This window comes from Motacilla alba, chromosome 4A (assembly GCF_015832195.1).
Source record: "Motacilla alba alba isolate MOTALB_02 chromosome 4A, Motacilla_alba_V1.0_pri, whole genome shotgun sequence".
Taxonomy (NCBI): domain Eukaryota; kingdom Metazoa; phylum Chordata; class Aves; order Passeriformes; family Motacillidae; genus Motacilla; species Motacilla alba.
Window position 1 is genome coordinate 14,533,139 of NC_052045.1, and position 27,045 is coordinate 14,560,183.

General features: G+C 55.4%; 4 protein-coding genes across 5 annotated transcripts; 2 read left to right on the top strand and 2 right to left on the bottom strand.

Annotated features, from left to right (window-relative positions):
* Positions 1-436: 436 nt before the first annotated feature.
* LOC119694971 lies at positions 437-2,862 on the bottom strand. The gene is made up of 2 exons (XM_038122688.1): positions 1,744-2,862; positions 437-1,575 (listed from the first exon to the last, which is right to left on the bottom strand). The coding sequence occupies exons 1-2, from the start codon at positions 2,133-2,135 to the stop codon at positions 687-689; spliced, it is 1,281 nt and encodes a 426-aa protein (XP_037978616.1). The 5' UTR covers positions 2,136-2,862; the 3' UTR covers positions 437-686.
* A 139-nt stretch (positions 2,863-3,001) lies between these two features.
* Positions 3,002-18,165, bottom strand: AIFM1 (apoptosis inducing factor mitochondria associated 1). 2 transcript variants are annotated; one of them, XM_038122685.1, is made up of 17 exons: positions 17,971-18,105; positions 16,728-16,870; positions 14,020-14,113; positions 13,394-13,423; positions 12,834-12,946; positions 12,611-12,741; positions 11,952-12,042; positions 11,146-11,230; positions 10,329-10,405; positions 10,048-10,156; positions 9,309-9,416; positions 8,402-8,490; positions 8,181-8,321; positions 7,291-7,433; positions 5,124-5,248; positions 4,411-4,607; positions 3,002-3,223 (listed from the first exon to the last, which is right to left on the bottom strand). In XM_038122685.1, exons 1-17 carry the CDS (start codon positions 18,035-18,037, stop codon positions 3,152-3,154), a joined length of 1,815 nt encoding a protein of 604 aa, XP_037978613.1. In that variant the 5' UTR covers positions 18,038-18,105; the 3' UTR covers positions 3,002-3,151. The 2 variants fall into 2 exon arrangements, with proteins under 2 accessions (XP_037978613.1, XP_037978614.1); XM_038122686.1 differs by lacking the exon at positions 16,728-16,870 and adding an exon at positions 15,805-15,932 and having other exon boundaries at positions 3,012-3,223; positions 17,971-18,165.
* Positions 18,110-21,735, top strand: MARS2 (methionyl-tRNA synthetase 2, mitochondrial). Its single transcript, XM_038122687.1, has 3 exons — positions 18,110-18,367; positions 18,519-18,853; positions 20,491-21,735. The coding sequence occupies exons 1-3, from the start codon at positions 18,166-18,168 to the stop codon at positions 21,691-21,693; spliced, it is 1,740 nt and encodes a 579-aa protein (XP_037978615.1). The 5' UTR covers positions 18,110-18,165; the 3' UTR covers positions 21,694-21,735.
* Positions 21,736-23,085: 1,350 nt separating this feature from the next.
* RAB33A (RAB33A, member RAS oncogene family) lies at positions 23,086-26,705 on the top strand. Its single transcript, XM_038122690.1, has 2 exons — positions 23,086-23,673; positions 26,204-26,705. Exons 1-2 carry the CDS (start codon positions 23,449-23,451, stop codon positions 26,660-26,662), a joined length of 684 nt encoding a protein of 227 aa, XP_037978618.1. The 5' UTR covers positions 23,086-23,448; the 3' UTR covers positions 26,663-26,705.
* The last annotated feature ends 340 nt before the right edge of the window (positions 26,706-27,045 follow it).

Genomic DNA, 27,045 nt, shown 5'->3' on the forward strand with positions numbered 1-27,045 from the left:
TGGAAAAACAGGGAGACTGCACTGCTCCTCCCAGCTTCCTGCCTGACCCTGGTGCTGGGAACTCTGCAGCCAAGCCCAGCGATCCCCAAACACAGGTGTTGGGGTAGCCCTGTCTGGTCCTGGCACCCCCAGCCCATCCATGGGGCAGCTGGTCCCTGGCTGGCTTCACTCACCTCTGTGGGAGCAGAGGGCGCTCGGGGCAGCGCTGTAGTTTTGTTACTTGTTTCCTTAGGAAGGACAGCAGGAATGCATGATGACAGGACCAGGAGGAAAGCTTTGCCCACACACCACCAAGAGGAACTCCCCAAAGTGGTACAGGAGCAGTCAAGGCAGGTCTTAAAAAGAGAGGGGAGAGGTGCTCCCACACTGGGGAGGTTCCTCATGAACCTAAGGAGGTGCAGCCATAGGGAAAACTCACCAAATGAATGATCTGAAATATTCACTTGGAAGCAGATGGGTGGGAGAGAGCTGACAGGGCTCAGCTGGGGGCTCGCTACCAGCACCAGCCTAAGGATCTCAACCAGAGGAGCTGGAGCACCTGAAGCCTGGCAGAGGCCAAGGGCACGGGCTCTGCTTGGCTGGAGGAGCTCAGGGGCTCCTCTGCTCTGCCCAGGCCTCACCTGCAGCCGACTTTCTCCCGATAGACCAGGCAAAGGTGGGCACGATTAGAGAAATTAAATGTTTTATTAAAACCGGTTCATCTCAATGAGCCATGGCCAAGAGTAGGGCGGCAGTGCCGTCCATCCCCACTTCTCTGGTGTGCTGTGCTCAGGCCGTAGTGGCTGCCTGGAGCAGCGGCTGTCCCTGGGATCCCGCAGGACGCTGGCAGCATGAGGCTGTCCGGCCGTGCAGGAGCGCCAGAATGCTCTGCAGGACGGGGAGGGCGGCTGCTGGTCAGCCAGGGCCTCAGTGCCTGTGGAGGGGGCAGAGCTGTGGGCCTTGGTCTGCGTCCACTCGTCAGTGATTTGCGGAGAAGCTGAACTCTTCTCTTGTATTGGAGTCTCAGTTTCTGTCTCCTGGTCAACCGTGAGGGGAGCAGCTGAATTTTTCTCCTCTTCTGCCACAGTATCTGTCTGTGTCTCCTGCTCAGCATATTGAACAGCTGAATCCGCCTCTCGTGCCCAGGTCTCAGTTTGGGTGTCCTGATCCACACGCTGAGAGGCCTTTCTCGGGGGGTCAGGAACCGGTTTCCTCACGGAGGCCTGGAAGGAGAGTTGGGGATCTGTAGAGGTCACTGGTTTCCCCCAGCAGCAGCTGTTGGGACAGGAGTGCCGGAGCTGCTGGGCCTGCAGGGCTGTGGGCAGGGAAAGCCTCGTCCGGCCCTCTGTGCTTGGCCTCACCGGTTCTGGCCTCACCGGGCCGCTGCCGGCCCGGCGGCTTCTCGCGGGCCGGTGCTGGCCACGGGCCGCGGCTCTGCTGGCCAGGATGGCCGGCTGCACGGAGCCACCAGGGCGCGACTTGCGTCCCTGCGAGCCTTGCTCCCGGCACCCCTCGTCCAGGCTGAGACGGCTCTCGGTACCCCCCGAGCCCAGGGTGCTGCGGGACGATGTCAGCCGGGGCACAGACCAGGCCTGGCTGCCCTGGGAGCTGCGGGGCGATGTCAGCCGGGTCAGGGACCGGCCCTGGGAGCTGCGGGGCGATGTCAGCCGGGTCAGGGACCGGCCCTGGGAGCTGCGGGGCGATGTCAGCCGGGTCAGGGACCGGCCCTGGGAGCTGCGGGGCGATGTCAGCCGGGTCAGGGACCGGCCCTGGGAGCTGCGGGGCAGTGTCAGCCGGGTCAGGGACCGGCCCTGGGAGCTGCGGGGCAGTGTCAGCCGGGTTAGGGATCGGCCCTGGGAGCTGCGGGGCAGTGTCAGCCGAGTTAGGGACCGGCCCTGGGAGCTGCGGGGCGATGTCAGCCGGGTTAGGGACCGGCCCTGGGAGCTGCGGGGCAGTGTCAGCCGAATTAGGGACCGGCCCTGGCTGCCCCGAGGCTGCTGCAGCTGTGGGCGGGAGGAGGAAGAGGTGTGGGATGGAGGCAGCTGCCTGGGCAGGGTGCTGATACGCCTGGTGCCATCCTCCTGTTGGCCTCTCCCTCCATCTCTCAGCTGGTGCCTCTCCTTGGGGCTCTGGGGACTGGGGTTCTGCTCCTCCATGGCTCCTTTTCCACAGGTGTGCTGGGAAGCTGCTAGTTCCTCAGCAAGGTGTTCTGCTTGAGTTGGTACCCCAGAGGGGCTCCTTAAACACCCCACAGGGAGGATGTGGCCCTGCTGTGTCACAATAGCCCCTTGGTGTCATGAGGCCCTGCCGTGTCACAATGTCCAAGGGCACCACGAGGCCCTGCATCACCCAAGGCGGTTGTCAGGTGTGTTGGGTTTGCATGGCCAGGTTTTGGCAGCAAGGGGGCTGCTGGGGTGGCTTCTGTGAGAAGTTGCCAGAACTTTCCCCATGGCCGACAAAGACAACGCCGCCGGCTCCAGGATGCACCCACAGCTGGCCAAGGCTGAGCCCAGCAGAGAGGGTGGTGACACCTCAGGGATAAAAGATTCAATTGCAGCCCATGGGAAAGACTCACACAGGAGAACTTCATGGAGCACTGGCTCCTATGGGAGGGACCCCACACCGGAGCAGGGGAAGGACTACAACCCCTCTCCCTGAGCAGGGACAGAAAAAGATGTGATGAACGGACCACGGCCCTCATTCCCTGTCTCCTTGTGACAATGGGAGGGAGGATGAAGAGCCCAGAAAGGAAAGGGAGGGAGGGGAAGTGTTTTTAAGATTTGTTTTACTTCTCATCATCCTGCCCTGATTTTGATTGGTAATTGATTTTCCCAAGTTGAATCTGTTTCGACAGTCTGGAGTACAGGCACAGAGCCTGCAGGCCTGCTTGCTCCCCAGCGGGAATTCCTGCAAGGAAAGAGGGAGTTCTGCAGGCTTCTCCAAGGCTCACACAAGGGAAAACTGACCCCAGTGGGGCAGCATGTTCCCCTTTCCTCACCAGCCAGGCAGTGGGTGCAGGAAGGAGCAGGTGACTAGAACAATCTGACTTTATTGGTGCAAACACTGGGCTTGGGTGAGTGGAATATTCCCAAGTGCTCCCAGGAAGCTGCCCAAGGTGCAGGGGTGCACACAGCCAGCAGCCCACTCCCTCCGGGTGTTCCTGCTGTGGAGTTCAGTCTTCATGGATGTTGAAGAGCTTTGCTACTTCGTTGAGATCCTCATGCTCCTCCCCATCTTTGATGATCTGGAAGGAGGAGAACACATTAAATCCTGCGTATCCTGTAGAGAGCCGGTGCTGCAGGACTGTCACAGCCAATGCCAGGAACTCCTTGGATCCTCTCTGAAGCACCAGACTGAGACAGCCACAACACAACAGCACTTTCTACACCCAAATTCACATGGGAGTCTAAAATGTACCATCACCTGCCTACAGGAACAGCAGGAAAACCAACCTCCTGTCCCTGTGGGATTCGTTTCTGGGTTTCTCTTTACAGCCAGGGAGAACAAGTGTTTTAAAAAGTGATTCAGCTCTGCAAAGGTGAGCCTGGCCCTGACTTGGAGCCAGGATACTGGCTTGAACCTGCAACCTTTAGACAAGATGAAGAGACTATGTAATTAGGTAAGGACTGCTGAGGGAGGGAGGGAGGGAGGCAGGAAGTGGCGGAAGGAAGGAAGTGGCGGAAGGAAGTGGCGGAAGGAAGTGGCGGAAGGAAGGAAGGAAGGAAATGGCAGAAGGAAGGAAGAGGTGCAAGTGGCGGAAGGAAGGAAGGAAGGATCTCCCATGGGGATGGCAGAAGCAACATGCTTCAATTGCATCTTCAGATTAGATATCAACAAAGACTTCCACCATGAATAGTTTGTCTTGGGACAGATCACCCGAGGGCACTGTGGGATCACTCCCACGGTTCAAACAACCAAAATTCTTCAAAGGTGTTAAAACCTGACCTGGGTCTGGCTTAGCTGAGCTCAGAGGTCTGGACCAGGCCACAGGGGTGGGGACACACCAAGACCCTGCTCAGGGCTGCTCCAGCCCTACCATTGTGGCTGTCTCTGAGATGGTGACATTGGAGCCTTTTTCAGATGCTTGGGCATAGGACAAAGCAACACAAAAATGGGACATTCACTCCTGTGCCATCACTGTGACTCCAGCCTATACTACAGACCTGGAATTTCAGCCATGCCAAGGCAGGGCTTGGAGCACGCACCTGGTTTGAGTTATTTGTGTAAAAAATTTGCAAACATCCAAAAAACCACAGGGACAGTTCCCCTAATTCACCCAGAACAGTGTTCCCATTGGATGTTGCCCAGCTCTGCACCAGACAGAGCATCTGCCTTTATTTATCCTCACTTTGAATTGACAGATTGATTTTTCCACAAGAAAAGCCCCGCTCTAACAAACCCCCCCATCCATCATCCTCGCCCTGCACTGACCTTCCGAGCAATGGGCATCCTGTTGAAGATGTTCCACAACACAATTCCCACCACGACTTTATCCCTGAGGTAGAAAATGACACCTTTGCCGTAATCTTCTCCTTGCTTTGGGACTTGAGGCATTGGTGAAGAGCTTTGAGAGATCTGAACTTCTGAGGCTTCCGCTTCTGTTTCACTCTCAGATCGAATTCCAGTCCCTAAGGCAGAAACAGGAGGAGTCACACACCCAGTGCAGGACATGTGATGATGGGAGCAGACTCAAGAGCATGTTCTGCAGGAGCCTGAGGTGTTTCCCTTTGAGTTGTGTTCCCCAAAAGTTAAGTTTCATTAACACAAGGATGAAACAATCCCAACATGGAGCATAACACCAACAATCCCCAGCTTCCACCCCCAAATGCAAAGGAGAGCACAGTCTGCTTCCTCCAGGCAGCAGATACAAAATAAACATGCTTGGATCCAGAGTCTCTGTTGTCTCAAACAGACCATTTTATTGCCAAGAAGGAGATCAAACTTGCCTGAGAAAGTCTGCATGGCATCACGTGTTCTGTGATACTTTCTTGGAGGAATGTTTTTATCACATTTTAATATAAAAGCCAGCCTTTAAAGCTTGGTGGAGAAACGAGACAGCAGATTGCTGTTTCCTCGTGCTCTCAGAGGTCAGGGTGCCTCTGTGGTCCCCACACCAGCACGTGCAGGAGCTCCCCAGTCCCTACCTGACTGTTCTGTTGCGCTTTTGGGCGTGTCCTTCGCCGTCGCCTTGGCAAACACTCCCACTGTGGGCAAACTGCTGTCCACAAGGCCAATGGCTTCGTACCCCACATTGGGGCCTAGATCACTCCTAGGAATGAAGTGGGAATGAAGTAATTTGTAGCAGTAGCAGAGACAAATCCAAGGCAGTTCCATCCATCCGTGCTCCACTCCTTACTCCAGCATGGCATGGGCAATGCAGGACACTGACACACTGACTGAGACACAGAGTCTCCTCTGCACACACAGGTGGAACAAGGAGTCAAGACATGACAAGCCCATGGCCACGAGCTTCAGAAAAACAAGCACACTGGCCAAAACTTTGAAATCCCTCAGGCCTGCTCCCTGGGAGGCAGCTGGAGGCTTCCCAGCTTCTGCAGGGCTGTTTTCCACACCAGGCTTGGCAGCATGGACAGTCATTCAGTGAGTATTTTTGAGAGCATTCAGAAAAGACTAAAGAGAAGAAATCTTGCCCTAACACCTTCTTGAACAGGGCACCTGGATCTGAACTGGGGTGCTGATAGTAGATAAAGCAGCTGTGGTTTGGGACTAGTAAGCAGCAGGTGTCTGAAGTGTTTCCCAGGATGCTGAGGAAACAGGTGCATCACAAAGCAGGAATCTATGTACAACACGACCTCCCTGGTCAGAATCCTCCAGCAGACTGGGGTGACTGCAAGGAACACCAGTAACATGGCAGCTGTGATCAGCTGGAGCTCAGGAGGGATCATGGAATGATTTGGGTTGGAAGGGACCTCAAAACCCATTTCATTCCTCTCTCCTGCAGGGATACCTTCCACTATCCCAGATTGCTCCAAGCCATGTCCAGCCTGGCCTTGGATCTTCCAGGGATCCAGGGACCGCCACAGCTTCCCTGGGCACCCTGTGCCAGGGCCTCATCACCCCCAGAGGGAAGGATTTCTTCTGTATATTGAACCTAAATTTCCCCTCTGTCAGTTCAGAGCCTCTCCCCCTTGTCCTGGGGGAGGGAGGGACTGGAGAGGGACTCCAATCCCTCTCCAGCTTCCTTGCAGCCTCTTCAGACACTGGAAGATGCTGTGAGGTCTCCACACAACCTTCTCTCCAAGAGGATCAGGATCCTGAGCACGCTGACAAAATGCATGAGGAATTCCTGTCATTTCCCAGCTTTTCAGCATGGGGGAAGGAAGTGTCACTCTTCGAGGGCTGGCATAGTGTGAAACCTGCCAACAAACATGGGCTGCAACTCACAGCCCTCCTTCACCTGCATCTGGTCACGGCTGAGAGCATCCCAGGGGAAAGCACCCCTGGGAAATGGCTGTCTCTGTCCTTAGCTGCACTTGATGACCTCTGAAGTTTTTCCCAACCTCAAGGATTCTGTGGCTCTGTGTTTCTTGTTTAGAAGTGAAGTGAGAAATGCTCTGGGCCCTGAATCCAGGCAGGACAAACCAAGAGTTCAGGTAAGTGACGGCAAGTCAAAAATAACTGTTTCTATGGGGATTTCCCTGAAAAAACTATAACTCTTTTACCCATATTTGAAATCCTGCCAATAAACAGGATTTGGGATTTTTAATTGGTCTGAACTAACAGCCTTTTGGATTTTAATTTTTAGGGGGCTTTTTTTGTTGCCTTTTTCTGTTCTCATTCATTTTGTTTTAAAAAGAATTTCAGGAAAATATAGCCAAATTGCTCATTTTCCTGATACCTCTCTCTGGAAAACAACTTTTCAGGTACACCTGGATGCAGCAATACTTTGCCACTAAAATATCAGTTCAGCAAAGTGCAACACTCAGACCCACAGATTGGGCTGGGGAACTTCAGATAATCATAACAGAAAAGCTGCTGCTAAATTCAACCTGTAAATCAGTCTGCTCTGAGGAAAGGGCTGTTCTGTATTGCTCCTTGCTCTGTGGAATGGGACTCGTTCAGGGAGAAACTGGGATCTGCAGGAAGGGAAGGCACTTGAGGGAGGTGAGGGCAGAGCAGCAAATGCTCGAACACCTCCCCCGCCCTGAGCTTTAGTAACATGAAGCTGTACAAGGTGTTTGCTGAGGTGGTTTACTCCTCTTGGGAAACAGACACTTCTCAAGGTGTATCTTGTCCAAACTCCTGCAACGTGGCCACACAAGGAACCCCCAAAGAGGAAAGGACTGTTACCAGAACATGGATTGGTGCCAGTAGGGCTTTGCAGCTCCTGTCATGTTTTCTCCAGCCAGTCTCCCGCTCACCACAGCGTGATCATGGTGCTCCACACGCCTGCGGCCCAGTTTGATGTCATAAAAGCAGGCAGCATCCCCTGCCTTGGAGAGAACCATCCCGTGAGCACCGCGACAGGGAAAGCTTCCACCATGCCCAAACAAAAAGCATCAGGAAGAGAACAAGTGGAACAAGGAACTGAGCTTTTCTGACAAACCCCAAACACCACCACTACCTCATCCCACTCCCTGGAATACACAACTCCCAGTTTCTCAGCATTCTTCCCCAGTCTTTGGAAAAATAATGCAGCATGAGGTACAAACGTTTTCCAGAGGAATCAAAGTATCAACGCCCACCAAGGGACTCTTATGCAAGCAAGTGATCCAGGCTATCTTTAGGTTACCCCAACTCCTCTTACACAGCATAAATATTCCAAACTTGCTGTGGTTACCACGGCAACGAGGTGGCTGCAGCGCCTGACCAGGCTCTGGGCCTGCGCTACAACTGCTCTCCTTACTCGCTCCTGTTCACCCCCTTCACCTCCTCCTGTCACTGTGTGTCCCACTACAGCAGCAGCAGCAGCACTGGGAGGCTGTGCCCACACTCACCACCCAGATGTGGGAGGCTGTGCCCACACTCACCACCCAGATGTGGGAGGCTGTGCCCACGCTCACCACCCAGATGTGGGAGGCTGTGCCCACGCTCACCACCCAGATGTTGTGGGAGGCTGTGCCCACGCTCACCACCCAGATGTTGTGGGAGGCTGTGCCCACACTCACCACCCAGATGTTGTGGGAGGCTGTGCCCACGCTCACCACCCAGATGTTGTGGGAGGCTGTGCCCACACTCACCACCCAGATGTTGGAGCGTGCCTGCAGCTCTGCGTTCACCCGGAACCCCCCAAAGTCCGAGTCCACCTCCAGCCCCGCTGACTTGGCCAGTTCCACATTGGGCTCCAGCCCCACTGCAGCCACTATGTGATCTGTCTCCACCTGTTTGGGAATGCATAATTAGGATGTTAATTCCCTGCGTGCTCCTCCAAACGTGACCCTCTTCCTGCTTTCCCATTTACCTTCCGGCCGTCCTTCAGTTTAATCAGCAGCCGGTTGCCGGAGACGGAGACGGATTTGACCACGGCATTGGGCAGGACATTGACCCCCTCTGGAAAGGAGCACAGGACACCTCACTGCCTGCTCAGGGCTGGGCAGATCCCACCTGCAGCAGGGGCTTGGTGCAGACAGATGCCGGGTGAGGAACCAAGACAGAGCCCACTCCAGCTTTGCTGCATGTGCTAGTGCAGCTCTGGGGGAAGCACGGGGAGAAACCCAGATAAAAAGTCTGAAAGCTGCTTAAAAGGCAATCCAAAGTACATCTCATGCGATGACAAGGCCACATCCAAAAGAATTCCCTAATACAGGTGCTCAGGAACTAAGGACACTCAATTACCTATTGCTGTGCCACAGCCAGACCCACAGGATCAACAACACAGCTTCCAAAACAGAAAGTAACTCAGACCTGTGGGTTATCAGGCCCTGCAATCCACACCCCAATGACATTCCTCCTCCCTCTCTCCCTCTCCACTTCCCAATGCACAGGATTATTTTGCACTTAATGCAGCAAATGAAAAAAGGTGTCTTGGATCTTACTGACTTTATCAGCTAAACACTACAGCACTTGGCCTGACCCAGGTGTGTGCTTAGACACAGAGACCATTCCAGGGAAACAGCCACAGGGAAGGAAAGCCTCACTGACATCAGCAAGCCTGCTTGCTCAGCCTCCCCAGAGGAACTGCCGAGAAGCCCAGGATTCATGGCAGCTTTGTGCTGCCCAAGCTGCCTGAACTGCAACTTCCCCTGCGCTGCACCCAAGCCACTTTGCAGGGCCCAGCCCTCCCAAGGCTCCAGGGACAGAAAGGAGCTGAATGTCCCCAGGAGCAGCTGCCCATCAGCCGCCAGCCCAAACCCGCTCAGCAGCTTCACCTCTTCTGACTTTCTCCGTGGTCCAGTTGCTCAGGTATTCGGGCAGGACTTTGCCCATGTTGCCATTCTCTGGAAACAGCTGGATCACCTCCAGGCCTCGGGTTCGTGCTGGAAGGGAAGCACGGAGCAGCAAGATGAAGAGCAGCAGCAGATGTTGGAACACATACACTTTACACAAGGAGCTTGACATAAGTTTCCAAATCTGGGAGTTCTGAGTCCCAAGGAGTCACAAAGTGACTGACTACTGTTTCACATATATCTGCAAAGTCTAGATAACAGACTTTTAGGGAAACGCTTGATATTTTGGCAAAAACTAAAAAAAATTAGCATAAAGGTCCAGCGCACACACTGACAGAATCTTGCTGCTCACCATCTCTTTGAAATCACAGAATTATGGACTGCTTTGCGTTGGAAGGGACCTTAAAGATCATCCAGTTCAAACCTCAAAATCATAGTTTGAGGGTGGCATTGAGCACAGAGAACAAATGTAACTTTTCAGAGGGTGGAATGACTTTGCAGCTCGCACTGGCCCGCAGAGCTCCCACCTCTGTAATCAGAGGCTGCTAATGCGGGCGAGACTGGGAAAACCTTAGCCACACAGGCAACAAAACACTTGTGTGTTGTTTTCTTTAAGCAAACACAGAGTCTGTGCAAAACCTGAGCAGATGGGGACTGAAAAGACGTTTCTAATGTGAGGCTGCTGCCACTCACTGCCTGTCACAGCTGGGGACACGCTCACCTCTCCTTCCCAGAGCACAGGCCAGCTCGCTGCCGAGGAAACCACCACCAATAATTGTGATGGACTTGACTTCCCTGGAAATCTTCTCCAGCCTTCGGAAGTCCTCAATCTGAAAGAACATTTACCCCATTTCCAATCCTCTCCAACAGGAATGGCAACAGTGGCTTCAATGGCTTTTGTTCACTTTGGAAGGTGCAGCAAAGTCACACAGGAGGGAAAATTTTTAAAAATACCCAAACCCTATAATCCTACATACTGTCACAGTATGTTACAGAGGTTACCTTTCGGAACAGGGTCAGCCTTTTCTGCACATCCTTTCCTGCTCTTTCGATGGCAGGCAGGTTCCTTGGGGATCCCCCTGCGCACAACAAGGAGAGGAGACTAGTGACACCACAGCTGTGGCACTGGGTATCCAGACAGTGCAAAGCTGCTTTGGATCTCAGTTGTGCTTCCCAAACTGTTCCAGTATGGGAATATCCTAGTATCTCTGCTGCTGCCTGAATGTCCCAGAAAAGCTGATGATGCAAGGCAGGTGAAAAACGCAGCACGGTTGTCTGCACAACTGTCCCTCACGTGACTGCTCCACATCATGTTTGACACTGCAGAGACTTCTCCTCAAATAGAACCAAAGAATCACGGAACGTTTTGGGTTGGAAGGAACCTTAAAGCTGATTCCGTTCCACCCCCTGCCATGGGCAAGGACACCTTCCACTATCCCAGGCTGCTCCAAGCCCCGTCCAGCCTGGCCTTGGACATTTCCCAGGGATCCAGGGGCAGCCACATTTTTTCTGGGCAACCTGTGCCCAGGAAGAATTCCTTCCCAGTATCCCACCTAACCCTGCCCTCTGGCATTCCCCATTGTCCTGTCACTCCAGACCTTTGTCCAAATCCCCTCTCCAGCTCTCTTGGAGCCCCTTTAGGCACTGGAAGGCTCAACGATCTCCCAAAAGCCTTCTCTTTTCCAGGCTGGACTCCCCCAGCTTTCCCAGCTTGACTCCACAGGGGAGGTACTCTAGAGAATTTATCTCTAGTTAAATGTCACTGAAATAAAAAGCCTGGCACAAGACCAGGAACACGAGAAAAAAACACAGCACTTACCAGTGGCAATGAGACATTTGTCGTAGGATATCTGGGTCCCATCACTAAGCTTCACTGTGTTCCCTCTGACATCCATGTGCACAACCTGCAAGATGAACCCAGCTGAGCTCGAGCTCTTCCCTTCATGGACTACTGAGCAGAGTTACAAACTTGGAATTAACATTCTCCCACCTTTAGGTTTAGGGTGGGGGTAGGAGTGGGGAAGTGAGACGACTGGAAGTGGGAATTGAGACAACTTCTTTGGGAGTCACCGTAACTCAGGCTGATCTTCCCAAGGTCTGAGTGTGAAATGGGCTCAGACACAGCACATTTCAGCAGGAAGAGGAATCACTGGCATTTATCATTGCAAAATACAAACAACCGAGGATATAAATATTTTAGAAGGTTCACCATAAATTTCTCCACGTTCCTGCTGCTTCAGTACAGTGCTCCTGCTCACCTTATCACCCACTACTGTGATCTCTGTGCTCTCCTCACCTCACCTTCCAGCCCACACAGCCCAGTTCCCACTTGTCACGCCCTGTCTCTAGGGTCTACATATTTTTGTCCCATGCCCAGACTCCAAACGTATCCTTCTCTCTTTTTCATCATCTTCCCTCAGCTCACTGGTATTTCTCTTGGCTTCTCTCGCTGTCAAACTGCACTTCAGATTAGCATAATCTCTGCTCCATCACATTTTTCCCAAACTTATCCAAATTCCCCTTCCCAGCCAACTCCCCCTCCAACTCCAGTGGTTCAGTACCAGCTTAAGAGTGCAGGTTCTGTTCAGGAAGAGCTGTAGGAACAACAGCCAGTGCTGTACCCACCTTCTTGCCAGGCAGAACTGCCACCCCACCATTTTCCACAGAAGGCAGGTCCTCGACAGGCACGTAGAAAGACGGCGGCTGGAAATAGATACTGAGAAAAGCTCCATTATCAAACAGGTTCCCCTTGCTCTGGGATACCAGAAATCCAGCTGTTCAGCAACTCCAATGAGACAAAGACAGCTCTGTGCATCCATAACAAGCTCCACAATTATTCATCTATTTTTAAGAATTAGGGTCTTCACACTGTTGAAGTTCTAGGGTTTGGATCACGGAATCATGGAATTGGTCAGGTTGGAAAAGATCATGAAGTCCAACCACCAAGTAAGGCTTAATCACAGAAGTCACAAAAATCAAGTGTGATCCCCTGTCCCTGGATTTCTGCTCTAACCTGTGGAGCTTCACCTTTATTAACTTATTTCCCAGGACTCTGCCCACAGAGGGACATGTCTTCTAAGGGGAATCACAGCAAAGTTCAAGAGGTATCGAGTACTGAGCAAGCTCTGGTGGGAAGCAGAATTCCTCAACCCCTGCTAGCACCAACACACCCCTCCCTGCCCTCAGTGCTCCACTGGCTGGTGGTTCTCTCTCAGGATCAGTTTGGCCATTGTCACCTTGTCACTAACCACTTCCTGTGCCCCGTCACCTGCAGTGCCACGTACCTCCTCTCCTTGCCATTCCACTGCTTGAACCGCAACGTCTCTGTCACGTTGGGATCGTCGGAAAACCACAGTTCTTTGGAAAGGGGTGGACGCATGTAGGGCAGGGCAGGATCTTCAGACACAATCAGCACCTTTAATTGGCCAGGAAACACATCAGCTGGAGCGAGAGCAGGCGAACGGGAGCGCACACAGAGCAGGACAGGAGGAGCAGGACAGCTCTTACCCGCGCGCCGGGGTCGCGGGCCCGGATGGATCTGGCAGCAGCAAAAGCAGCAGTTCCTCCCCCAATGAGCAGGAAAGGGACGTGGGATGGGACCTTGGGATGAGTGGCCGGAGCTGCAGGTGACAGATGGGACAACTTACTGCAAATACGGGCACACGGCCCAGCCCCAGGGAGCAGAGTATGTCACCAGGGGCCTTCCACATCCAGACTGCCTTTGCAAATTGTCCTCCTTCTGCCCCAGTACCCTTCCCAAGAACCCTGCTGCTGCTTCCCCCAAAGCTGCTCCCTGCAGGAATCAGTCAGATCTCAGGATTTCAGCAAACTGGTTTTTCTAAGCAAGCCCGAAAGTCTGCACTGGCCAACCAGTGAGTAGTTTATAAGAAAGGGAAGTTCCCCAAAAGGCCAAGGCATGTTTTTTAGTAATTTTGTTCAAGGAGACAACTTTCGAGTGGCCTGCAGAAGGCACCTCCTCCCACAGGCAAGTCCTGTTGCTGAGACACATGCAGTTAATCCTTGGGCAGGGACAAAGCAGGCAGTTAAGTATTGGCACCAGAACTCACCTGCTGTGCCCTCAGGAGCAGCACCTGCACCTGAACGGGAAGAAAGACATGGCTTAAGTCAACGAAGCACAGGCTGTAGTTTGAGAGCTGCAGTTCAGGGTTCACTCCAGGATGAACAGGCTCTCCACCAGCCAGGGAAGGAGGCCCTACGGAATCAGTGTCCTTGCCAGATTATGCAAAGGTCAAAGCCAGAAGCAGGGCTCACTTTTTTCTCTTTTTACCACAGAAGGAATAAATGACAGAAATCAGCCCCAGGAGACATCCTACTTCATCCTCAGGATGGTCTGTAAAACAGCCTCTTCTGGGTCATGGAGCCAGCACTGTCTTCTCTGCTGGGAAGTCATAGAACAACAGAATCCCAGAATGGGTTGGGCTGGGAGAGACGTTAAAGCTCATCCAGTTCCACCTCCCTGCCATGGGCAGGGACACCTTGCACTAGACCAGGTTGCTTCCAAGCTCTGTCCAACCTGGCCTTGAATGGGAATTTGAAACAATGGCACACACTGAGAGGTGCAATCCTACAAAGACATATCTGTGATTCCAGAGAGGCTCTGTTCTGTTTGTTTTGGAGGCCTCCAGCTCATGAAGAACAGAGCCAGCCCCTGACCTGGCAGGCTGGTACCCACCTGAGGCAGGGGACTCATTGTCTTGGGATTGCCTGGTTATCCTCGCGAGCCGGCTGGCGTATCGCTCTTTGCTCTCCTGTATTGCTTTGTACGCCTGCAGACACACAGGAGACATTTACTTAGTACGCCTTACAACACCAAGGCACCATCCTGCTGCTGCCCCTGACAGGCTTTTGTCCACCCCACACGATGGAAAAGCCAGTGACAACATGTGGGGCAAAACATGCCTCCCTGGACAAGGTGCCCGTTGAGAACGTGCTCAGAAAATGACCTGCTCCACCAGGTGTGGCGAGCCTTGGATGTCTGGCTGCTTCCCAGAAGCAATGAACCTTCCTGCAGGTGTTTGGCTGCACACCTGTTCTAAGGGGAACCAGCTCCAGTGGAGGAAATGCAGCCAAACCAGCCCCAAGATGGCAGGCAAGCTGGGCCATGACACAACACAAGACTGCAGAAAGGGAAGACAAATCCAAAGCAAAAGCATCTCCCACCTTCCAAAGCCCAGAGCAGCTGGGCAGAGCCAACAACTGACTGGCTTTCTCTAGGCATGGTGGTGGCAGGACAGCCCTGACGTTAGCAGGGCCTTGAGCCACGGGAGCGGGGCTGCTCCAGGCACTGGCCCTTGGATGTGGAATCTCTTCCAGCTGAAGCTGACCTGTTCATTTGACTGTGAAAGTCGGGATACAGCATAAGCAGAGCCTGCACGTACAATTTACTGGTACAGACAAGGAAGGAACATTTCTTTTATCACATTAACTTACAAGAAAAAGTGGTTTCTCCTGAACAGGAGCTGAAGACACTGGGAGTGCTGGGAGCAGGTCAGAGTCCAGTATTTTTCCCCAAGGGTAAAAAAATTAAAGGGGAGCAAACCTTTCTTTGGGGCAAAACCCAGCCTTGCTAATAATCTCTATCATGTGCATGACATCAAATTTCATTTGCCAGTCCTCACGAGTTGGTGTTTTATAGCAAATAGTTTTAAACAAGAATGGAGGAATTTAATGCCAGGCACAAAAAACAGCACAGGACAAAATCCTGTCCAGAGAACTAGAGAAATGCCAGAAATATTAGAAAACAAGAACTTGTCAGTGTTTAGAAGAATTAAGATAAAGGTATTTTAAAGCCTTTTGCTCAAAGACAGAAAAGCCAAGGTTAACAAACCACCTCTGCTTTTACAAGCAGAATCAGGAAGGTTTTAAGCGAGTCCAAAGGGCAGCACAAAGCAAATTAAATCTGATCCTTTTGGAAAAAAACACTACTATGCACAGGCAGAACATCAGATCAGGCCTTGAGGATAAATATTTCCAATGGGACAATGTCAAGTTGTTTCTAGTCAGAAGCAGAATTATACTTTGCCAGGACCATGGGGTGATGTTTCAGTGCTCTTCTGTGAGGAAATCACCAAGTGGGACAAGTTTTCTTTCCTTCCCTTTAGCACACTTATATTCAGGTATTATTTCCTTTTCTGCATGCCAGCATCACTGATATCATGAGAAGTGCACTAATAATTTGTGGCCTTACACAGTCACAAAGAAAGATGGCCAGTTTGAGTTTAGATTTACTTACTGTGGAAAGGTTAATTCTAAGGCAAGTTTCTCCAGTAAGGACTGCACCATCTGAGAATATTCAATTTGTAACCTTAAATTATTTGCAATGTCCCTTGAAAATGAAGTACCTGAGGCCAGGGAGCACAAAGAGGGCTGGAAGTGAAGGGCTGCAGGGTGGGAGGTACAGACAGGTGCCCACCCTCCACCCTCCCACCCCACCAACACCTTTAGTGAAGCATCTTACATAAACTCCTGTCCCAGTGACTGTTCCTCCCACTATTAAGTATAACAAGAGGTTGCTGCCAGCTTTGCCAGGAACACCTGAAGACGTCAGGGATCTAGAAGGGCATCTTAGCGGATGGCATTGCAAAACTGCAGGGGAAGACAGGCAATGGAAGAGAAGAGGGAAAGAGCTGAGTATTAGGAGAGATTCTTGATTAAACAGGTCTTGGGAAAAGCAGAGTGCGCTTTGTAATTTCAGCTACCTTGTCTGCCAAAAAAAAAAGGGCAGCAGGGCACAGGAAAGAATTAAATTTAAAGGAAATAGGAAAATATTTTTCTTCCATGCACTGTTTTGAATTTTTTTTCCTCTTTCCCAGGAGCTTCCTTTGGAGAAAATTGGGATTTGGAACTTTTAGTGAATATGATCCTCCTAGACAAAGAGCTTGGAAACAAAGATTTGTGTGGGGTAAACTTGGGCTCTATCCACTCCCTGGCAATGCTGAACTCTTCAGCTCTCTGGGAATGGCACTTACTCTTTCAGTGAGGCTGCAAACCTTTATCCTTTTTAAGTAGGACATAAATACTCCCCAGCTGGGGGTTGATTTGGCGTACTTACACAAGTTAAACAAATGTTCTGAACTGAGATTTGGCAAGAAATTGTTTGTCCCATACAGGACAACAGACAGAGCTGTGGCTGGTCATAACAAAGAAACCCAAGAGTGCCTTTAAGGTAAAAAAAACTTAAAAGGTAACTGAAATTACAGTTAAAGCCCAAGTAATCGTAATAAGTTACTTTGCATTTAGCTCCCCCTTGAAGTTTTCTGAAGGAGGAAACAGAGATAAAGCTACAGAAATCAAAAGCTGAGTTAAGAGAGCTGGAATACAGCAATGCTTGACAGGAGAGATGGACTGCAGCTTCTTCCCAGGAACCACCTTTCTACTTACATAGGCACCTGCTCCTAAGGTTGACAAGCCCATAATAAGGACAAAAACCGATTTACTGCCCTTTTGCCCAGGCACGCCTGTGCTAGCCATTTGTCTGCTCAGCTGCAGGTCTGGGGGCACATTCCAGCGCTGCAACAACGTGCCTAAGGAACACAATTTATTGGAGAAACAACACAAAAACACTGTCAATACAAAGGTAAGTCTGGAAATTTAGAGACTAAGTCAGTTCTGAACCCAAACCAATTCCTTGTTTGGAAAACCCAGCCTCACATCTGAGCGACTGCGGGGCATTATCCTGAGCCACAACAGGGTGCTCCGGGCAGCTGAGGAGACCAAATCATCGGTAAGATCAAGGGGTATCTGAACTAACTGATAGCAGGAGCATCTCTAGGCAGCTGCCTGCAGCTGGAGCCTCCAGCCTCTCTGGGCTGGCCGATCACAGAGATGTGTCTTGGTGGTTCCAACACCTTCTCCAGGCCTCTCCTGCCTGAGAAGACACCTGACTCCAGCAAAAGCAGGAGCCAAGCCAGGGTGGGTAGCAGAGATGGTGACACCGACACCAAATTCCCTCTGCTCACACAGCTCATTGCACCGGGATAAACCACCAGCAAGGAACGGGGTTTTGCTGGCATAAAGGGCATCCCCGGTGGAAATGAGCAGATCCAGGTGCATGAGCAGATCCCGCCGCGCAAGCCGGACGAGGAGCACCCGCGGCTGAGCCGCTGCACCGCGTTTGATTTGTCCATCACCAAATCCCAGCCTGCTGCCGGCCCCGTTCACGCCCGAATGGAGCGATGGCGGGGACGGCTCCGAGCGCGGCTCCCAGCACGGCCGACGCTCCCGGGAGAGGCTCGGGCTCTCCCAATCCCCGCCTCCACCTGCTCCCGCCCGCTGAGAGCAAAACCCGCCTCACCCTTGCCTGAAGGCACTTATTTGTGACAAAAACCGCAGCAAAGCCAGCGGCGCCCGAAAAGAGACCAAGGTCCCAACCAGCCCCGGGTCACTCGCGCTATCCCAAACGCGTTCCCGAAGCATCCGCACCTCCGCCGCCCGCGCCCCCTCCCGCAGCGCCCCGGGCACGGCCGTGCCCGCACCGATCCCGCGGGATGACCGCCGGGCCCGGTGCCCTCCGCAAACCGCGCTCGCGGCGGCGATCGGCCCCGGGCCTGTGCCGGCAGCGGCGAGAGTCGCGCCCCCCGGTCCCGGCCCCGGTCCCGGCCCCGGCCCCGGTCCCGGCACTGACCCGCGCGGGCGCGTCCCGGTGGCGGGGGGCGCAGGGCGCGCGCCAGGCCCGCGCGGCAGCGGAACATGTCGCCGGTCGCCGGTCCCTCGGTCGCGGCCCCGCCGGCCCGGCCCGGCCCGGCCCCGCCGCGCACGCGCCTCCCGCCGCTTCCGGGCGGCCGCTCCGCGCCGCCGCATCGATGGTGCCGCCGCCGACATGTGGCGGCCGCCCCGCCGCCTCCCGCGCCCGCTCCGCCGCGCCGCCGCCACCGGGCCCGGCCGCCGCCTGCTGCTCTCCACCCCCATCTTCTACGCCAACGGGCCGCCGCACATCGGGCACCTGTACTCGGCGCTGCTGGCCGACGCGCTGCTCCGCCACCGCCGCCTGCGCGCCGCCGGCCCGGCCCGGCTCTGCACGGGTCAGCGAGACCCCCGGCCCGAGCCCCCTCCCCCGGGATGACCCCTTCTGTCGGGGCTGACCCCCCTCCCCGTGTCCCCAGGCCCCCGTGTCCCCGCGGGGCTGCGGGCTCCGGCCTCTCCCTACGGCCCCGCGGCCTCTCTCCGTTTCAGGGACCGACGAGCACGGGCTGAAGATCCAGCAGGCCGCGGCCGCGGCGGGGACGTCGCCCGCGGAGCTCTGCGAGCGGGTCTCGGGGCTCTTCCGCCAGGCCCTGAGCCAGGCCGGCGTCGCCTACACCGACTTCACGCGCACCAGCGAGCCCCGGCATCAGCGAGCCGTGAGGCACTTCTGGGGTGCCCTCCGCGATGGAGGGGTGCTCTACAAGGGCTCCTACGAGGGCTGGTACTGCACGCCCGAGGAGAGCTTCCTGCCCGAGAGCCAGCTGGCCGAGGGCACGGACGCCCAGGGCCGCCCCTGCAAGGTGTCCTTGGAGACCGGCCACGAGGTAACGGGCTGCAGGAGCACTGCGCGCTCACCTCCCGCTCTGCTCCGGCCAGATTTGGGGTGTTTCATGCTTCCCGTAGCCTTTTATTAATTCGTGTTGGCTGAGATTCTCCTCTATTTCAGTGGAGTGTCAGAGAGATGCCAGACCCCACCTGGCAGCTACGTGCCACGGGAAGGATTCAGCCCCTTCTGAGTCCACAGGCTGTCGGCCCAGGAATGATGTTCTACAGGAGCGATGACAGAAGCTGAACAGGAGGATAAGGGTGTATTTCACTGAGGGGTTCCAACTTTCAGACCTGTTTTGTGAGACAGTTCAGTTTGGCCTCTGGACACTTACCCGTGTCTTAAATGGGTTTTGGCCCTGCCTAAAGCACTGTAACATCACCTGCCTGTGGTCAGCCAGGATGGGCATGCCCAGGAGTGTGGTACCTTCCCAAGTGTCTCTCTGCCACTGTTTTCTCAGAAGGTGTAGAGTTACATGATTGAATCCAGCAATTACAGATACTTCTGCTCAGAGCTCAGCACAGGTTATGCTCCTGTACTGTTTGTGTGAGGCTGGGATGTGGGAGCGTTGGTCCACACGGAAAAGACTATACTGGCAAATAGTAACTCTTGAGAAAGCACCTAAGTATAATTGGGCAAAAGATAATTTTCCAGGCAAAGTAATCATTCTTTAGACTTAAAACAGTCAGCAGACTTCAAAGTCAAGAATACCCTGAGAACAGTTCCTGGCCTCACCTGTGTGTTGAACTGTCCAAGGAAACAGGAGTGTTCATGGAGCAGAGAAGCTCTTTCAGAGTGGTGAGCAAGGATGAGAGGGTTTATTTCTGACCTGAAAGAGGCAGTTGGGCAGTTTGTTCCTTGGGAATTTTGTGAAGGAAAAGGGGGAGCTTGCACATGCCATAAACCCCAGACTTTTGGTGAGTGAGTGGAGCCTGGGGCTGAGGATGTACAGCTTGTCTTTGATGATGCTCTTCAGGTCTTTCTTGTACACTGCAAGATTGCTGACCCAGCCATGGATCCCTGAGTGCCTTACCCAGCTCACTCGTACCACATCCACCCACCACGTTTTCACTGGTTTAGCTAAATGTGTCATTTAATGGGTTTAACTGTGGGGGAGAAGTGCTGTCAGTGCTGTAAGCAAACAAAGTTAGTGACTTAGATGCATTAAAGCATAAATTGAGGAAAAAGAGGAGTATGGCCCCAGGGGAACAAAGGCAGGCACCAGGAGTGGCAGTAGGGCAGGAATTAGAGTGTCATTTTGTCTTTTCATGATTTTCCACTATTACTGCAAAACTATGTTGTTAAGAAGGTGTATTCTCATCTCCTTAACTCCTTTCTGATGTCACATCAGCCTGGCAGGTGGAAAGGTGTTCCTTCCTAGGGGGTTACTTTAGAAGCAGGATGCTGAACCATCCCAGATACCTGAGTCCTCAGGTGTGTTCCTGGGGATCCCAAGGAGGCAGTGCCTTGGGTAAGAAGGTTGCTACTAGTCACAGAAAGGTGCTGACAGCTTCCCATGGCATGGGGGGACACTCAGACACGGGCAGTGTGCGACAGCCTCCATGCGGAGAATGGTGTGTGCAAATTGTCAGCCTGTTCTTGGGGCCATAATCCTTTCCTCTCCTGCCGTCCCAGGTGCACTGGACCAAGGAGGAGAATTACATGTTCAGGCTCTCAGCATTTCGGGATCCCTTGCAGAACTGGCTCCGGGACAACCCACGTGCCATTTTTCCTGACCCTTTCTACCAGTGCGTGCTCCGTTGGCTGGACGAGGACTTGCCGGACTTGTCGGTGTCCCGTGAGCGAAACCGGCTGCAGTGGGGCATCCCCGTGCCCAGTGACCCCACACAGACCATCTATGTCTGGGTGGATGCCCTGGTGAACTACCTGAGCGTGGTGGGGTACCCCGAGAGCCACGGCGCGTGGTGGCCGGCCGTGCACCACGTCGTGGGCAAGGACATCCTCAAGTTCCATGCGCTGTACTGGCCAGCGCTGCTGCTGGCGGCAGGGCTGGAGCCCCCCGAGCGCATCCTGGTGCACTCCCACTGGACTGTGCGGGGGCAGAAGATGTCCAAGAGCCTGGGCAACGTGGTGGACCCCAGCGTGTGCGTGGGGAAGTACGGCGTGGACGGGTTCCGGTACTTCCTGCTGCGGCAGGGCGTCCCAGAGAGGGATTGTGACTACTATGATGAGAAGGTGGTGAAGTTGGTGAATTCAGAGCTGGCCGATGCGCTCGGGGGGCTGCTGAATCGCTCAACAGCCCCCAGCATTAACCCCAGCAACACCTACCCCTGCTTCTCAGAGCCCTGTTTCCCAAAGGTCCTGGATTCCAGAGAGGCAAGAGACACAGGCAGGGCGTGTGCTGAGGACTACAAGCTCGTGGCAGCAGTGGCCTCGCTGCCTGCGCAGGTGGACAGTTATTTCGAAGGCTTCCAGATCTACAAGGCTTTGGAATGCATTGCCCAGTGTGTGAGGCAGACCAACGGCTTCTTCCAGAGGCACAGGCCTTGGAAACTTGACCGAAGGGATGCTGCAGAGCAGCTCTGGCTGGACACCATCCTCCACGTCACGCTGGAGTGCCTGCGCGTGTACGGGACGCTCCTGCAGCCTGTGGTCCCACACATGGCAGACAAGCTGCTGTCCCGGCTGGCTGTCGGGCCAGGAGAGAGGCGTCTCTCTGGTCTGACGTTCCTGGCACGCTATGATGGAAAGCCATGTCCCTTTGAGGGGAGGCAGCTCGGACCTGACACTGGCATCTTGTTCCACAGGCTGGGCAAGTTGGAAACTATGAAGAAGAAAAAGCAAGAAGCTCAAGTCCCTGACAAACAGCTTCTGTGAATAAAAACTTCCAGGAATTCCTGGAAAACATTGTTAAAAGCACTTTCCTCCCATTCCTGGTGGTGGTGTGGAGGGGTGGGAAACCGGCCTGAGCAGAGGGGATCAAGCAAGCCCTGAGGAGAGACAGGCTTGGTCCTGGGCCTCCTTGGTGCTGTGTCCTTGCACAGGGAGATGGAGGAAGGGTCGCTCTGCAATGTCCTCATCTCACTTTTGGTCCACAGGTTTTTGGCCAGGTCAGAAGTATGGTCAGCTGGGGGGCCCTGATGCCCATTGGGTCTCTCAACTGAGCTCCCTTTGTGGGCCAAAACTAGTGAGTGAGCCTCAATGGGGACAATCCTGTGAGGCTGCTCTTTATTCCTAGGGCGGGACGGTGCCATGGTCAGACAGTGTCTCTCTCATTCAGCAGTGCAGGACCTGCAGACATTACCAGAATGGGAAAGGGGGGCATGTGTTCCATCAGACTCAGCTTTCTGAGGCTTTTCCACCTGCTGCAAGGCTTAGTGCACCTTGTTTCATGTCCATGCTGCTGGAAGCAGATGGACACTGACACTCTGGGGTGGTCGTGACCACTGGGGGTCTGGTCAATCCTTCCCAGCCTCTGGCCCATCAGTGCTAGTGCTGGAGGAGTCATCTTCCAGAGGCCCATTTTGGGGGTCTTTGGATTCTTTTGGGATCACCTGCACTGTGTGAGCAGGAGCACTGCAGCCCCTGGGGCTCTGTCCCATGTTCCCATCGGCCCCCATGCCACTGTTGCTGTGCCACTGCCTCATGCTGTCCCAGTCCAGCTGACCTGAGTCCCCTCATCCCCTCCTGCCATGGCTCTCTTCTCCTCCTGCAGATTGTCACCTGCTCCCCTCACTTCTGCAATCCTTGTGTGCGTGCTTCCTGCTGCAGCCCCCGTGCCCTCGTGCCGGGGCTGCTGGCTCCCCACTGCTCTGTTTCTTGGGGCAGGAGGGACACATCCCTTTCCTGGTCTCTCTCATGCTGGCACACGTGGGCCGTAGTTGCCCAGCTGGACATGAAGAGGGTCATTCTGGCACCGGCGGTTGTGATCCCACTGCCACCTCTTGGCACTGGGACCGTGCGGGTGTTGGTGTCCCCCGCTGTCTGGTCCCGCCTCGCTGTGCCCCTCGTTCTCTCGCTCCCTGCGGGAAGGGCCAGGCCCGCTGCCCGCTGCCCGCAGCCCTGCCGGTCCCTGCCGCTCCTCTGGGAATGCTGCGCCGGCCCGGGCTGAAGGCGCTCGGTTCCCGGTCCGTGGCTGGGCGCAGGGCTGGCCCGGGGCCGGAGCTCTGAGCCGGGCCAGTGCCGGTGCCAGAGCCCGGAGCGTAGGGCGGAGCCGCGCGGTGCCGGTGCCGCTACGCGGGGCGGGGACGGGCCGTGCCGTAGCCGGTGCGTGGGGCGGAACCGTGTGGTGCCGGTCCCGGTACGTGAGACTGTACCGGTGCCGGTACGCGGGGCGGGACCGTGCAGTGCCGTAGCCCGTGTGTGGGGCGGGGCTGTGCCGGTGCCGCTACGCGGGGCTGCGCCGGTGCCGGTGCGTGGGGTGGAGCCGTGTTGTGCCGGTGCCGGTCCGCGGGGCGGGGACGGGCTGTGCCGGAGCCGGGGTGTGGGGCGGAGACGAGCGGTGCCGGTGCCGCTATCCGGAGCTGTGCCGGTGCCGGTCCGCGGGGAGGACCCGGTGCCGTGCAGTGCCGTAGCCGGTCCGCGGGGCGACGCGCCCCTATGAGCCGGTGAGGCGGCAGCGGTGCGGGAGGGATGGCGGCGGGCGGCGGCGGAGGGCGACCGCCGGGCCCCGACCCCGCGCTGGAGCCCTACGTGCAGACCCGCATCTTCAAAATCATCGTCATCGGAGACTCCAACGTGGGCAAGACGTGCCTGACCTTCCGCTTCTGCGGGGGCACCTTCCCCGGCAAGACCGAGGCCACCATCGGCGTGGACTTCCGCGAGAAGACGGTGGAGATCGAGGGGGAGCGCATCAAGGTGGGCCCCGCACCGGCTCCGGGCTGGCTGACACCAGCCCCGGAGGGACCCGCTAAGCCCGCGGTGGGTCCCACACCGGCCCTGGTGGGCCTCGTTCCACCCTCTGTGGGTTCCACACTGGTACCAGTGGGCCCCCCTCTATCCTCCGTGAGCCCTACTCTGTCCCCGGTGGGCCCTGCACCGGCCCCAGTCTGGCCGGCAGCAGCCCCAGCAGCGATGGCAGCCGGTCCCCATCCCTGCCTCTTGCCAAACCCCTCCTGGGGGCTTTTCCTTTCATCCTGGTTGGAGGGAGGGAACAGGGCCAGGGAACAATTCTCGTCCCTGTGTTGCAGAGATGGCCCTGGACCAGTCCCTGCTGCCTTGTCACTATTTCTGGGGTTGGCTGGAGCATGCAGAGATCAGAAGTGATGGCTCGGGGTGAGTCACCGCCACCCTTGTGATGATGGGCACAGCTGGATCCTCGCAGCATTGAGGTGGCTCCAGCTCTGGACACTGGACCAGCGGAGGGGTAGAACTGTGGTGGGATGGGGGACAGGACTCTGTGCCACAGCCAGGGGGTCTGAAGGGGCAGAGGGCGGTGGACTGGCAGCAGCCACCGACAGCTGAGAGCTCACACGAGCCAGCGGCAGCGGTGCAGGAACCTGCTCCCGGCTGCACCTGGAGCTGTGATTGCAGCAGGATGAATTTTCTTATGAAGACTGGTGTGACACCTGTAAAGAATGATCAGCCCAGACCCGAAGAGCTCTGGCTGGTGTGTCAGAGCAAATCTGGCACTGGTAGGAACCACCCGGGAGCAGAGTTTGTGGTGGAGCTTGGCCTGCACAGCTGTGGGGATCAGCACCCACACAGCCCCTGAGGCTGGTGCTGGAAGAACAAACGTCGCTGCTGTACTGACAGATGGCTGATCAAAAGTTGAACTCACAATGAAACCTGACCTTGTGCTGGTGGGTGAGAGCTTTAGCTGTGCTTCTAGGCTGTCCATGAATGTTTTTCCCTCTCTTCTTTAGAGGTGCTCATCCTCCCTGGCTCTGTCCAGCCCCACAGAGCTGTGCCAGTGTGAGCTGTGGTGCAGGCTGGCATGGAGCCTGTTTGCTGCCACCGTTCAGAAAATGTTGCCAGGTTTTCTACCTTTGGATATTATTTGAGCTCCAGTGGGCAGGAGTGGGAGGTAGTGCAGCAAACCAGCCTTTTCCTGGGATATGTATCCTAGAGAGGAGGTGAGAGGTGGGACAAGGACCCTCCTTCTCTGCTCTGCCTGGGAGAGACTGGCCCTAAAAGGAATGAGCAGCAGCTCTGCTTTGCCAGCGTTTTTCAATTGGAAGGACTCCAAGGCAGGTACTGTCTCCATGGGTACAGGGCAATTTGGATTAACTTGGAAATTGCCACTTTCAGGCTACAAAACATTACCAGGAGAACCCAGACTGACCCCTGGGGCACGCTGCTGGTCACCAGGGTTCAACCAGACTTGGTGTCACTGACCATCACGTCTAGGCCCAGACATTCAGCCAGTTCCCAATCCACCTCACTGTCTGCTCATCCAGCCCAGAGGCCTCCTGGCATCTCTGTCACTTGGGTCAGGAAATTGTCATCGATGGTGTCCTGGAATGTTCTGGATTGCCTGTGCCCTGCTGTGCTGTCCTTCTGTGGGGGTGGCAGAAGCTCTCTGTGAGAACCAGGGGCTGCAAACACAAGGCTGCTGCTCACTGTCCACAGAGCACCTCATCTGCTTGCCCTTCCTGGCCAGGTGGTCCATAGCAGAGACCCCCTACGAAGTCTTCTGTGATGTTTTGTTTTTTATTCCTCCCCCATGAGCTCTGTTGGCTCCTCACCCATCCCCACAGAGCTCCTGGCCCTCCCACTGTGCTCCTACACAAAGGGTGGCTCTCCCTCCTCATTTTCTCTTTTCCCCTGTGAAATCGTCAGCGTTCTCATTCATGGCGTAGGATTTGGTGCACAAATAGACATGGATCTGTTGGAATGAGTCCAGCGGAGGCTGCAAAGATGCTCTGAGGGCTGCAGCCCCTCTGAAGTCAGGCTGGAAGAGCAGGGGTTGCTTGGCCTGGAGAAGAGAAGCCTTGGGGGAGACCTTAGACCCCCTTCCAGTGCCTGAAATGGCTTCAAGAGAGCTGGAAAGGGACTTGGGACAAGGGATAGAGGGACAGGACAATGGCCTTAAACTGAAGTAGGGCAGGTTTAGATTGGATATTGGGAAGAAATTCTTGGCTGTGAGGCTGGGGAGGCCCTGGCACAGGTTGCCCAGAGAAGCTGCCCCAGTGCTGCCCCTGGATCCCTGGAAGTGTCCAAGGCCAGGTTGGACAGGGTTTGGAGCAACCTGGGATAGTGAAAGGTGTCCCTGCCCACGGCAGGGGGTTAGACTGTATGATCTTTAAGTTGCCTTCCAGTCCAAACCATGCTGGGACTCTCTGAAACCCGGACAGCAGGAAGTCCTCCTCAAACCCCTCCCCATGGCCTTGCCAGGGCCATGCTCCGCACTCCTGTAGCATCTTTTCTTGTCTGCTTCACTTCCCAGGTGCAAGTGTGGGACACAGCTGGCCAGGAGAGGTTTCGGAAGAGCATGGTGGAGCACTACTACCGCAACGTGCACGCCGTGGTCTTCGTGTACGACGTGACCAAGATGAGCTCCTTCACCAACCTCAAGACGTGGATCGAGGAGTGCAACGGGCACGCGGTGCCCCCGCTCGTCCCCAGGGTGCTCGTGGGGAACAAGTGTGACTTGAAAGACCTGATCCAGGTGCCATCCAGCCTGGCCCTCAAGTTCGCCGACGCTCACAACATGCTTTTGTTTGAGACCTCGGCCAAGGACCCACAGGAAAGCCAGAACGTGGACGCGATTTTCATGTGCCTGGTGTGCCGGCTGAAGGCGCAGCGCTCGCTGCCCTGCCGGGACACGGAGGGCTGGCCGGCGCAGCCCCAGCCGCACCCCCGGCGGCTGGACGAGGCCAGCGGGAAAGGCTCCTGCCCGTGCTGAGCGGGACCCGCCCGGACCCCAATAAAGGCTCTGAGCCCCCTGCGCTCCGACTCTTGCTTTGCGCCTCAGCCCGGTCGGCCGTAATCGTCTGTGATCGGCTCGGTTCGGCCGCAATCGGCCCGGCTCGGCGTGCAGCGTTCGGCTGCAATCGGCCCGACTCGGCTGTAATCGGTCCTGTTCGGCCGCGCTCGGGCTATCTCGGTAATTAATGCCGCCACTCGGCTACAATCGCTCGACTCGGCTACAATCGGCTACGTCCGCCTCGGCTCGGGGCGGGGCGGTGCCGCGCGCAGGCGCAGTGCGCGCCGCCGCCGCCATGAAGTAGGTGGGGGGGTGTGGGGCCAAGGCCGGGCTCGGCCCTGTCCCGCCGGTGCCGGTGCTGA